The following is a 13,164-nucleotide window of genomic DNA, read 5'->3' on the forward strand; positions in this document are numbered from 1 at the left end:
ACTTCACAGCTCAAATATCACATCACTTTTAGAGAAAGGTGCTTTCAGGCCGTTATATTTTACTGTTTACCACACAAGCATCAAACATTCTCATTAACATGATGAGACAATTGACTTGCAAACATTTAAACACAGGCATTGGTTTCAGTAGCTCAAAAGGGTTTTTCTGACTTTTATCTACTGCCTTAAATACAATACTCCAACTTTCTCAGTCTATCCACGCACACAGGTGTGCCATATATAATAGAGTTTAGAGTGTGTCTGGCCCAGTGCTCTGGCTGTCCTCTCTGAGACCGGAACCTTAGCTTGGCTCACAGGGTCCCCCGGGGAAGTTTGATACGGTGGCATGGAAAAAAATGTGCGGACTAACGAGAAGCGTAAGAAGACTGGGCCAGCGAGCGGCGCTGCTGCTGGGAGCCCGATAGGCCCGCAGCCTGAGCGGAATTTGGAACGGATTGGAGAGGAAGAGGCAGACTGGATCGGTCCCGGAACCGGCACCCAGCGGAGCGTCCTGGGTGCGAGCTTTCGGCGGCGGCGAGGAGCGGGGCGGGGCCTCGGCTGCGGCCGTGGAGGGGCGGGGCGTCCTGGAGACGTCCAGGAGGCGGGGCCTCGGCTGCGGGCGGGGAAGGGGGCGGGGCACGAGGGAGGCGGAGCTTCGGTTGCGGCTGGGAAAGGGGGCGGGCGTTCTGGGGGCGGGGCCTGGCTGCAGCCCGCCCGGGGGGGCGGGGCTGACTCCGCAGCTCTTAACGGCAGGTCCCAACGGGCGCCTGCAGCCGTTTTCACGCTTCGCTGCTGCTCCGTTTCCTCCGCTGAACCGCTCTCGGCGTGGTTTGTGTGGTCGTCCGCAGTCGGCCTCGGCCCCGGGGGGCTTGTCCCGGGCCTCGGCGTCCCAGGGCGGAGAGCCTGCCGCGCTCCAGAGCTGTGCCGGGCCATGGAGGAGCCCGGGTCCAGGGCAGGTGAGCGCCGGGGACTTAGCGGGGTCACCGCGGGACGCGGGCTGGAGCCTAGGAATCCTGAGTCAGCCTCGCTGGCGCGCAGGAGCCTGCACTGGGGGTGGCTTTTGCCTTTATCCCTGCCTCTGACGCCACACCTGAACTTTACAGCTGGCCCGTAGAGATGCAGGGAGCTGCCTCTAGGAAAGCGCTTCCAGGGAGGGTTTCCTGCCAGTGGCAGGACCCTGAGTGGAATCTAGGGCCCCCTGGGGCTTTTGCCACGAGGCTGGATGTATATTTACCCTCTTCTGTGGGCCTGCGCTTTTCTCATCTGCACCCCCGGAAAGCTTGACACGGGATGGGAGCTCCTTACCACGTTCGTGCAGGTGCTGCAATTTGCGTCAAGCCCCAGCCAAGTGGGAGCCACCGGTGGTGCGCACAGGCGGCTGTGTGTTTCTGGAGGGTTCAGAGTAAGCGGGATGGGAGCCCCACTGGCGGGCCCTTGAGGCTGTCTGCTGCCCCGGTGTGGATGAAGCGTGGACTTAACTCTGTTCCTAGCCCGAAACAGCTGATATTAGGGGCTGGACGGATAATACAGAGGGTGGGGCGCTTGCCTTCCATGAAGCCGACCCGGGTTTGATTCCCAGCGTCCCATTTGGTTCTCCTAGCAGGGCCAGGAGTGGTTTCTGAATGCAAAGCCAGGAGTAACCCTGGACGCAGCTGGGTATGCCCTCCACTTCAAAAAAAAAAAAATTTTTTTTTTTTGGATATTAGTTTCTTCTCCATATAAAGCTCAAAGGTAAAGTTGTAAAGTGACTTGCAAACATCAAAGCTAAGAACTTCAAAAGCTACATAACATTGCACTCTCCCAGAAGATCTGCAGCCTAGATTAAAAGGTGATTATACAGAGCAGCAATTTGAATTTTCTGCTGAAAAAGAATTTTTCAGGTGGAACTATATCTGATTTACCTAGTTTGGGATTCAGTGCCAGAGTTACTTGTCTGTGCTGCTCCTGCTAGTAGCTGGGCTAGTTTGGTTAGTACTGAAACGTAATGACAGCAATTTTAGCAGTGAAGTCATAGCAAGACAGGAAGTGAAATTGGAAGGCATCAGAATTTGTAAGATACTTGGACTTGTGTTTTAAAGTTCATAAGGCACTTTGAAAGTCATTCTTCATATTGATCATCTGAGGGATATTATTTTGTTCCCTTTTACAAGCTGGAAATTGAAGTCTCTAGCATAATAAGGTCACATACCGAGAAGTCGGGACAGGATTCGAGTCATATGCCAAATTGGGCCTTTCTTCCCATGTTTTCCCTGGCACCCCAAACTATTCCCTGAGCACCGCTAGGAGTGATTCCTGAGTGCAGAGCCAGGAGCAGGCCCTGAAACAACAAGTTAAAAAGGGGGAAAAACATGAAGGGCCCAAAGCGTTATAATTTTCCCCTTCAGTTCATTGCCCACAGACTGTCAGAAAGATTGATCAAAAATGAGAACTTGAGGAGTTGGAACAATAATACAGCAAGTAGGGCATTTGCCTTGCATGTGGCCCACCCGGGTTCGATTCCCAGCATCCCATATGGTCCCCTGAGCACTGCCAACAGTGATTCCTGAGTGCAAAGTCAGGAGTAACCACTGAGCATCGCTTTTTGGTGTGACCCAAAAAGCAAAATAAATAAATAAATAAAGCGAACTTGATCATACTGTCTCTCTGCTTCATAAACTCTTGGATGGCTCCCTCTCAAATCAGATGAGCCTTCCTTAGCAAGGTAAGGAACCTTTCTCAATCTGGACTGTGCTGTAACCCTTCAGTCCTGTCTGCCCATGCCTTTACATTCCATTCTAATATTGACTCTAGTCATCTCTCATGACATATCGTCATTATCATACATGTTATTATTATCATTATCAGGCTGTTCACACACATTAATCCTTCTCCTTTTACTCCTCACCTGTTAATCCATTGTTCCTCCTTTTAAGATCCAGTCCGACTACTTGATCATTAACAGACACTTTCGAGCCTAACCATTATGAAGCAATTATGAGACGCAGAGATAGAGCAGTGAAGAAAATAAACACCTCCCTGCTACTCTGGAACCTCTCCTCTGTGGATGAGAAGAGAATGTGGAGACTAGAGCAGGTGTGGAGACTAGAGCAGGTAACGGGGCTTGCAGGGGGACAGCAGAGGCAGCGGGGGATTGTCACCAATAGGAAGTCATTGAGAGGATGTAAGGGAGTTGGCATCAATGGTGGGAAGTTGGAACAGAACCAAGGAGGTGAGGGTGTCTGTGGCCCTCTGAAAGGAAGCTCTTTCAAGCACAAAGCGCTGCGGGAATGAGATACCACCTCCCCAGATATCACTGCCTCTATCTGCTTTTTTTCTGGTTCGGACACACCCTTGTGTTTACTTTAAAGTGGCACTAGTACGTCATCACTTGTCTCTGGCTGTGTCTGTTTTTCTGGCTTTTGTTGTGGATTCTTGGTGACAGGGACTTGTGATTTTCTTCTGTTCTCCTCAGCACCTGCTTTATGACCTGGCTCATGGTAGGCACCTGAAATATTTATGAACTAAGTCCCTTAAGGGCTGAATTCATTCTTACAGCCTAATAAATTTTACACATGGTTTATTTGGTAGGACGTGGATGGCACTGAGAGGGAAAAGAATTCTGAACTTTATTCCATCCGTGATTCTTTTGCGCCTCTGAAAAGTAGAATACCGGCTTTTTTGGAGGGCTGGGAAGAGAGTAAAGGAGTTAAAGCACTTGCCTGGCATGCAGCCAGCCCAGGGTCAGTGCCTGGCTCTGTGTGTTCTCCCCAGTCCTGCTGAGAGCAGGAAGCAGCCAGCTGCTAGCAGGTATGGTGTCCCCCCGCCCCCCCCCCCCAAAAAAAATCAAATGTATTACCTGTAGATTTCCATTTTTCAGCATTAGGGCAAGCTAAGTCACAAGCCCCTGTGTTAAAATATAACAGAGTCCTTTATTGCTGAATTATGCAAGAAAGAAAAAACTGCCAAGGGTTCTAAAACCAAAAACCAAAGTCTTTTGTTCTTTCTTTCTTTCTTTTTTTTTTTAAAAAAATATGGAATGCTTCATGAATTTGCATGTCATCCTTGCGCAGGGGCCATGCTAATCTTCTCTGTATCGTTCCAATTTTAGTATGTGTGCTGCCGAAGCGAGCGCAAGTCTTTTGTTCTTAACCTCACTTCCACTGCCCTTCCTGTTTATTGGTTTTACTTAGAAGTTTGACCTTTATGGCAGTGAATGAAGCTATTGTCATCTCTAGCAAAATCTGTAGCCTCTCGGCTGTATACCCATTGACAGGATCACCTGGGGGGAACACATCAATACCTTAAGAAGACTACATCTTATCCTAGTCTCCCATAGAAAAATAAATTTCCCTGGACTTTTATTTTTAATTTATTATATACATATTTGTATGTATATATAAATACATATACATATATATGTATATAAGACAAACAGACACACATTTTTCTTAGACACACATATACACACAAAGTGCCACACCCAGTGGTACTTTGAGACTACTTTCATCATAGTGCTTGGGGATAGTTCTGGGGTGGTACTTGGGAGCACTGTGCCCTTTGAGCCACTCCCTGGTCTGCCCTGGAGAATTTTTTTTTTCAGTGCTGGGAATTGGACCTAGGGCTTGACACATGCAAGGTAAATATTCTCAGGTCCTGGAAAATTCTGAATCACAGACATTCTTTCATGTGGATTGGGGTCTATAGTTAGTAAATTGAAAAATAGAAATCTCAGGGAGACACCACAGCCCCCCCAGTGCTCAGAAAACCATGTGGTATCAGGAATCAATCCTGGAGCCTCCGCATGCCAGGCACGCGATCTCTTTAGCCCTTTGAACTCTCTCCTGGATTTACACTTATTTCCCGAGTGACCTAAAAAGCACCAGCTAAGAAGCTGAAATCTAACTCCATCCATATGTCTTTGGGCGGGTGAGACCCTGGACACCTGGCCAGAAAGACATGCACGTCTTTCTGCTCTGGAAGGATCTACAGGAGACAGACTAGTACAGAATTTGCACAGGGATGGAGGGTATATGTGTTTCATGCTTGTTTTGCACCGTTGAGTGGGTGACATTACCTTTAAAACCAGAATTTAGCCTCCCTGTTGTCCCATGGGGAGTGGTGGAACAGAATGTGTGTGCAGCCTTCTTGTCTGGGATTGGGGACCTGTATTTAGCTGCTCCTGTCCTTGCAGAGGCCCTGGAAGAAGTGATGCCATGCCCTTCCAGCACCCCTCTGTTCCAGCAGGAAGGCAAGCGAGGGGTCACCTACCGGATCCCTGCCCTGCTCTACGTGGCCCCTGCAGACACCTTCCTGGCCTTTGCAGAGAAGCGGTCCACGAGCAAGGATGCCGATGCACTCCACCTGGTGCTGAGGCGAGGGCTGAGGACAGGGCGCTCAGTGCAGGTAATGCCTCAGCCCGGCCGGGATGCTTCTGGATCTATGCCTTGTCTCCTAAGAGGAGGGGAGAGCCATCGGGAGAGCTGGGAAAAGAGCAAAAGCTGGGGCCTTTCATCAGGAAACCGCTGGATTTTCTTAGCTGCTCACACTTTAAAAAAAAAAAATCTTCCAGCCACATTTTGCAGAGGAAACTGAGGCACACGGCATATTTATATTTCTATCTTGCTGCTTGCTCAAGATCAAATTCAAAGAGTCAGGCCTCCTACTTGGTCTCTGACCCATGGGTATGCTTTTCTTTCTCATTCTTCTTGTTTATTTATTTTGTTTTTGGGGCCACACCCTGCCATGCTCAAGGGTTACTCCTGGCTCTTGCACTCAGGAATTACTCTGGGCAGTGCTTGGGGAACCAAATGGGATGCCGAGAATCAAACCCAGATCGGTGGTGTGCAAGGCAAATGTCCAACCCACTGTGCCACCACCCCGGCCCCTCACTATCCTTTGATTCTCAGAAGTCACCCAGAAAAGGAAGTGGTGCTCAAAGGTGGAGGTCACGCCTCAGAGACTGTCCTTAGCAGCGGATGTGGGGGCTGAGGGTACTGCCAGGTACCCCCTCCTGCTCTTCTCTTCCTGTCAGTACATGCTTTTATAGGAGGAAATTGGCAAAATATCAAAGTGATTCACCTCAAGCACTTTGCTAATAAGTGGCAGGACTGAAGGTTGGAACACTTGACTCTAAGTAATACACTTTTACTGCATTTTTTAATAGGGGTATTTCAAATACTGGTTTTTCTTATTGCCGGCCGCTAACTTTCAGAACTGGTTAAAGTGAGGATCAGTATCTTTCCTCATTAGGCACTTTATTGGGATGGGGGACAGGTCAAACCGAGGGTCCCATGCATGAGGACCCTGAGTTGCTCTAACACTGAGCGCATTCCCAGTCTCTGGTAGGAGACTGCAACCATTCTAACCTGCTCTGCTTTTCTGCTTGTGGAAATCTCACCATTGAAGCTCTTAAGTCCATGGTAAGTCTGGACTCAAATTTATCATATGATGACTTGCTGTGAAAATGCTTTTCTGGGTTAGAGAGATAGTACAGTGGGTAGGGCGCTTACTTTGCTTGCGACTGACCTGGTTCAATCCCAGGCATATAATATGGTCCCCTGAGCCTGCCAGAAGTGAAATTCCTGCATGCAGAGCCAGGAGTAAACCCTGAGCACCACCAGGTGTGTCCCAACTAAAAACAAAAAACTTAATGCAATGCTTTCCTGCTAAAGGTGGGTCTTGCCAGCGACTCATGTCAATTTATTTATTTTTTCTGTTAAGTCACACCCTTCAATGCTCAGGGGTTACTCCTGGTTCTGCACTTAGGAATCACTCCTGGCAGTGCTCAGGGAACCATATGTGATGCAGGGGATCGACCCCCAGGTTGGTCACGCACAAGAACAAATGCCTTCCCTGCTGTACTATCGCTCCAGCCCAAATCATGTCTATTTTTGATGGCTTGCTCATACTTCCCTGTGGTGAAATGACTAGTTCTGGGTCTGCTCAGTCCCTGCTCTTTTGCTGTGAGTCATTATAGCTTCTTTGAACTGAACTTCTGCTTATCTTTCTTTTTTTTTTCCCTACCAGCACCAAAATAAATAAATAAATAAATAAATAAATAAATAAATAAATAAATAGACAGTCCTGCAGCTTAGTTTGGAATGCAGCCTGGAGGCATGGAGTTATAGCAAACATGGAGTTTGCTCCAGAACCAGGCATTATCTGCTTTCTACCACAAGTAGTTGGGTTGTTCAGTATTTTTCATCAGACCATCACCATCCCATCTGATAGTCACGCACCAAGCATGCCCACTTTAACTCATTCTCTTTTGAGCTTGTTTTCATTTTTACTTTATTATTTTTGTTATTTTCCCCCCCACTTTTTGGCAAAACCTGTCAATGTTCAGGGCTTATTCCAGGCTCTGCACTTAGGATTTACTCTTGGCGGTGCTTGGGGGACCATATGGGTTGCCAGGGATTGAACTCAGGCTGGCAGCATGCAAGGCAAATACCTTCAATGGGAGAATCTTAAAATGAGAAGAATCATCAACTCAACTTTTTAATCCTAGTACAGAAATCTATATTCCTTTTGTAGCTACTAATACCCAGTGTTTAAAAAAAAAATTACTTTCTTTGTATTCATTTTGGAAAACCACACCCGGCAGTGCTCAGGGGTTATTCCTGGCTCTGCACTCAGTAATTAATCCTGGTGGCCATTAAGGGGCTTAAGTAGAATCTGGAGGCAGTTTGTGGGTGTGACCTCCAGGGTCCCATGGGGACAGAGATGGGGGGATGAGAAGGACTGGCCCATCCCCTACCCTGGAGTTTTCAGTCACTGAACTCACATACCTGCACTTTTCATTGGGTTCTGGAAGTTGGCGGCTGCTGGGGCTTTTAGGGGGCAGGTGGAGGGACAACACCTGCCCCCGTCTGACGCACCCCTTGGCCTGGCTTAAAGTCCAGAGGCATCTCTGCAGTGAGCTGCTCGGGTTAGAGATTCTTTTGTGTGTCTCTGGATCATGGCCTTTGAAGGAGCTTAAGTACCAGCCCAAGGCAGGTTGTGGGTGTGACCTCCAGGATCCCATGGAGGAGGGGGGCGGGGATAAAAGGTGATCCTTGAGATCTTAATAAAATAGTTTTAATTGCCTCAGGTAATAGGAAAAGAAAAATATTTGTATAAATTTTCCTTTATTTGCCTATAACTTTCATATTTGTGTTTGCTATTTTTTTCCTTTTATTTATTTATTTATTTATTGGTCAGCCACATCTGACAGCGTTCAGGGACTACCCCTGGCATGATGCTTGCCAGGGATCAAATCCAGGCCTCCAGCGTGCAAAGTATGAGTCTCCAGCCTTTCAACACCTTCTCTCTGACTTCTGCCTGCCTTTGCTGCTTTCTTGTTTTAAAAAATTACTTACGTTCTATCTGACAAAAATATTTAGCTCTTTTCAAGACTGGGCATTGGAAATGCAAACTCAGAATCATTTGATTTCTACCACAAAAGACTTAATAGGAAGGAAGCCCTTCACGTACCACATTCTAATTTTTCTACTGTAACAACTGTTACAAGTTTTTTTTTAAATTTTTGTTTAATTTACAAAGAGAAAGTCACTTAATTGCTTTGATGGAGAGGAGAGGGAATTTCATGAGGATTTGGGGGCTAGGTATTGGAGAATGAATTAAGTATCTAGACCAAGTAAGGAAGAACATTGTAGCAGAGAGGTGAGCAGGTACAGTACCCAGCACTGTCACTTTCCAGGTTGAGTGAATATTTTGGACATTATATAGTTACTAGTTTCTAGGACCATTTATGATCTTGAGGAAATGCTAATGATTTTACTTATTTTTCTAAATAGTTTGCTGTGCTCTCTGGAGGGCCTTTGAAAATCGACCTGTTGTCCCAAACACAGGCCTTTGAGCAGCAACCAATAGGTGGAGATAAGTGCAAATGAAAATCCACCACTCTGAAAGAATATTATACAGAAGTCTTTAAGGCTCCTCCATGGGGCAATAGCGTGCAGGTAACTGACTCCTGATATGGGAAGCAGATATTGCATTTGTTTGAGACCGCACTTCATGCTTAAAGACATCTTTGTCAGCCTAAGGCCAGATCAACTTTGCCCTGTGGAGCACAGGTAGACACCTAAGATAAGATACTCAATCAATTGATCTGTTGTTCTGTATCCGGAACCTTACCAACTAGGAGGTCTAATCTCCGGTCAAAAAGGTAGAGTTTTTCTTCCCTTGTCCTTGTCCAAGCTCCTGAGGCATCTGATAGCCTTTCAGTTGTCACTAATGCAATACCTGCCCTTGGTCCTGAGCCTGCTCATACTGCCCTCTGCACTTGGTAGGCTGTTTAGTCCAGGGTCAGTCCAACTGTTTAGTCCAGTGGCCATTTCTGCCACTCCAGAGCCTCTTCCCTTGCGAGAAGATCCTGGAAGACCAGGTCTCTCCTCGCTTCTTTCCTAGCTTTCATCCTCTCCTGAATTGATGGCCCTTTCTTCTGCTTCACTCCCTCCCTCTTCCTTGGAGCCTGGGCTGACATCATGGAATTCTCCTCACCTAAGTCTTTCTGGCAATGATGTCTGGTGCTCTCGCCAGGACCTGAGTTGACATCGTGTCCAATGCCAATGCTGTTGAATGAGAGTGACATCTTCCAGTGAGAGTCTCACCTCTGTTCTCTCTTTGTTCCTCTTGTCTAGTGGGGACCCATGACACCGCTGATGGAAGCCACATTACCTCATCATCGAACCATGAACCCCTGCCCTGTGTGGGAGGAGAAGCATGGCCTCGTGTACCTCTTCTTCATCTGTGTGCGGGACCACGTGACCGAGCAGCATCAGATTGTGTCAGGCCGGAACGCAGCCCGCCTTTGTGTTATCTGCAGTGAGGATGCTGGCCGTTCATGGGGCGGGGTGAGGGATCTGACGGAGGAGGTCATTGGGCCCGAGGTGAAGCGCTGGGCCACATTTGCTGTGGGCCCGGGTCACGGTGTCCAGCTGCAATCAGGAAGGCTGGTCATCCCTGCCTATACCTACTACATCCCTTACTGTTGCTTTGGCTTCCGGCTGCCCTGTGCCTCCAAGCCTCATTCCCTGATGATCTACAGTGATGATCTAGGTACAACCTGGCACCATGGCCATCTCCTTCAGCCCCTGGTCACAGGGGAATGCCAAGTGGCAGAGGTGAAAGGGAGAACCAATCACCCTGTGCTGTACTGCAGTGCCCGGACACCCAAGAAGCACAGGGCAGAAGCAGTCAGCACCGATAACGGCGAATGCTTTCAGAGATCAGTCCTGAGCCAACAGCTCTTGGAGCCCCCACATGGCTGCCAAGGCAGTGTCGTGAGTTTCCAGCCCCGGGAGCTCCTCCATGGGTACCAGGCCCCGAAGGGCAAAGACTTTTCTCCCAAGAAGTCGCACCCTCAGCCTGACAACTCTCAGAGACTGCAGCAGGAAGCAGGAAGCGAATCATGGCTTTTGTACTCACACCCAACCAACAAGAAACGGAGGGTCAACTTGGGCATCTACCTCAACCACTCGCCTCTGGAGGCTGCCTGCTGGTCCCGCCCCTGGGTCCTGCACTGGGGACCCTGCGGCTACTCTGATCTGGCCGCTGTGGAGAAGGAGGGCTTATTTGGGTGTTTGTTTGAGTGTGGGATAGAGCAGGAGTGTGAACAGATTGCCTTTTGCCTGTTCACAGATGAAGAGATCCTTAGTCACATGCAGGAGCACTGCATCAACCCTGCTAGGAACCCCGAGCTGGTCCAGAGCCCGCCAACTTAGCATGTGCCTTTTCACAGGCAGGGAACTGGGGGAGGCTCGGGAAAAGGAGATCAGTGCAAGAGAGGTTGCTGCCACCCACAGGGAACCAAAATCAGTACTTTGGTTCTGCTCCCTGCTGTGGCTTCTCCTTTACCAAAGAGCAAAAGGAAAAAGTTGTTGTAACTGCTGCAGGGGAAACATCGCTGAACTGGGGGTGGCAGGCCCTGATGTGGCCTGACTGTGCCACCGGCCAGCTCTGAACCGTGGATGGACGTGTCTTCTGAGCTCTCAGGTCTTCATTCGGGAGATGACAGGATGGCCTCAGGACTTGGCTTTTCTCTTCCTGCCAGGAGGTTGAGTCCTCCCGTGCTCCGGGGTCAACAAGGCCACCTGCGTCTGGGACACTGATCTCCAAGTGGACGTCAGAAGACTTATCTTCCCAAGGACTCAGCAGCTCGTCCGAGTGTACCATTGCAGGAAGACCTGGAGGGTTGGTTCTGTTATTCACACCCAACACGCAACATCCTTTTAATCCTGTTCAGAGCTTCACAGGCTCTGGATCCTAGAGAACCAGACAGAACAAAATCATGAGGTCACCTGCCTTCCCAAGCTCTGCAGATCTGCTCACCCCTTCCTTACCCCAGGAAAGCATGATGGCCTTGGGAGGAAAGGAGAAGTGAGGGATAGAGCTGCTTAATAACACAACTTACTGTTTCTCCTGTGACAGAGGGCCATCTATTAATGTGGGTGGGTTTTGTCACTTTTATTTTGGCCATACCTAGCAATGCTCAGGGCTTACTCCTGGTGGTGATTGAGGGACCATAAGGGGTGCTGGGGGTCAAACTCGGATTGGCCTCATGCAAGGCATACACACTTCCCACTGTCCTATCACTCTGGCTAAGGTGGTTTTTGATGGGGAAAGAACATGGGTTAGAACTTTCAAACACTGGACGGAATGTTCCATTGTCCCTGCCTCAAGTTGCTCGCAGTTTCTGAGACTGGAAGAGAAAAGATGCAAGAAATGAGCATGGCAGGACTGTCAGTCCTTGGCCACTGTCTTCCTGGCATCTTTGTAGCTTGTTCAAGCTGCTGTTACTAATCCTGGTTGTCCTGCCTCAGCTGATTCCCAACCCTCTGGGAAGATCTCGGAGCCCCTTGTTTTCTGAAATCAGTATTTGTGAAGTAGGGAGGCCACAATCTTAATAGTCTGGGGGGCTGAGCTCTGCCAGGGCTGGAGCTCTTAGGTGATGCCTGAGAGATCATTGGCTGTTTCATCTCCATTTCTTCTAGAACTGGTTTCACAACAGGAAACATATGGGGGTTTTGTCCTGCCCCTGTTAAGGAGGATCATGCCTTAACTCGGTGGCGGTAAATATAATTCATGTTGAGTGATGACCATGGAAAGCACCTCTTTGTCATGGCAGGTGGCCCAAGAGGCTTGAAGTTGCAGGTTCCCCCTAGAGTTGGGACAGCCACAGGACGAAAACAGAGCTTATGTCCCCCAAAACGAAGGTGGCGCTTATGTGACCCCACTTCTGCATGTGACATAAGTCTGCGGCTTAGAATGACTTTTAACGCTAGCTTCTGCAATTCTGTATTTGCCCAAGTTACCTTCCCACTCTACCGTTACGAACATTCGATCATCCTTATACTTGAAATATTTCTCAAGTGCCCATGCATAATGTAAACTACTTTTTATTGCCATTCCCTGGTTGGAAATAACTTGTGGTTTCCCATTGCCTACTAACTAGCATTCACCTTTATCCTGGTTTGTAGGGCCTTCACTTATTGGGTAAAATAATAAGTGACTGATCTTTGCAAAGAGCCAACAGCCAGAGAAGACCTCTGTCTCATTCACATGTGATTGAGGATCCGGGTTTAGGGTGGTGAGCAGAGCTGGGAGCTCCGGAGGGGGAAGGGGAAGATGATGGCAGCTGTGAAGAAAAGGAACAGCAGAAGAGAAGGGTGCCGGCACCGTTAGGAAGAGAATGAGGTCGTCTCAACCGGGAGAGATAGTGTAGGTGGTCGTCACTGTGAAGAAGAAATGAACAGGCTGGGGAAGTTCCCTGGGCCCTGGGGAGGGACAGATGCTGCATATCTCACAGATTCAGTTGCATCAAGGCTGCCCCTACCAAGTCTGTCCTGTCCGTGTTCTTCGCATTGGTATTTGGACTGGTTTTTCCTGGCCACCAGGTCTCAAGATATCTGGAAGAAAATTACGGCCATAAAGATGAGGCCAGGAGCTGTGTTTCTCGTGTACAAGGGTGGGGGGTTGGAGTGTGGGGGTGGGGGGGTCCGGGGAGGGGTGATGGGGGGAGGCCGTACAGCCTCCCACTGTAGGACCTTCCACGCAGCTCAGAGCTGGCTGCTCAGTCCTTAGGATGTGGGCGTCTCTTCTCACTGCTTATTTGCCAGATAGCATTTCCCCTTCCCAGGGTCACCAGAGTGCACTGTCTTGTTTTATTGTCTGCGTTACCCTCTT

The 13,164-nt window shown here is 48.8% G+C and overlaps 1 protein-coding gene and 1 non-coding gene across 3 annotated transcripts; one reads left to right on the plus strand and one right to left on the minus strand.

Moving 5' to 3' along the window:
- The first annotated feature begins 842 nt into the window (after window positions 1–842).
- NEU3 (neuraminidase 3) lies at window positions 843–10,763 on the plus strand. 2 transcript variants are annotated; one of them, XM_056115877.1, is made up of 4 exons: window positions 843–956; window positions 2,913–3,072; window positions 5,171–5,382; window positions 9,621–10,762. In XM_056115877.1, the coding sequence occupies exons 3-4, from the start codon at window positions 5,188–5,190 to the stop codon at window positions 10,701–10,703; spliced, it is 1,278 nt and encodes a 425-aa protein (XP_055971852.1). In that variant the 5' UTR covers window positions 843–956; window positions 2,913–3,072; window positions 5,171–5,187; the 3' UTR covers window positions 10,704–10,762. The 2 variants fall into 2 exon arrangements, with proteins under 2 accessions (XP_055971852.1, XP_055971851.1); XM_056115876.1 differs by lacking the exon at window positions 2,913–3,072 and having other exon boundaries at window positions 932–956; window positions 9,621–10,763.
- LOC130025586 (U6 spliceosomal RNA) lies at window positions 4,005–4,111 on the minus strand. Its single transcript, XR_008792723.1, has one exon. It is a non-coding gene; the product is annotated as a U6 spliceosomal RNA (small nuclear RNA).
- Window positions 10,764–13,164: the final 2,401 nt, after the last annotated feature.

This window comes from Sorex fumeus, unplaced genomic scaffold (genome assembly GCF_029834395.1).
Source record: "Sorex fumeus unplaced genomic scaffold, SorFum_2.1 ptg000030l, whole genome shotgun sequence".
Classification (NCBI taxonomy): domain Eukaryota; kingdom Metazoa; phylum Chordata; class Mammalia; order Eulipotyphla; family Soricidae; genus Sorex; species Sorex fumeus.

What these genes read in the sequence shown, in the direction of transcription:
- NEU3 (XM_056115876.1), top strand. Translation starts at nt 932, where the DNA reads ATGGAGGAGCCCGGGTCCAGGGCAG. An exon ending in GGAGCCCGGGTCCAGGGCAG is followed by an intron (nt 957 to 5,170) that starts GTGAGCGCCGGG and finishes CTGTCCTTGCAG; the next exon opens with AGGCCCTGGAAGAAGTGATG. An exon ending in GGACAGGGCGCTCAGTGCAG is followed by an intron (nt 5,383 to 9,620) that starts GTAATGCCTCAG and finishes CCTCTTGTCTAG; the next exon opens with TGGGGACCCATGACACCGCT.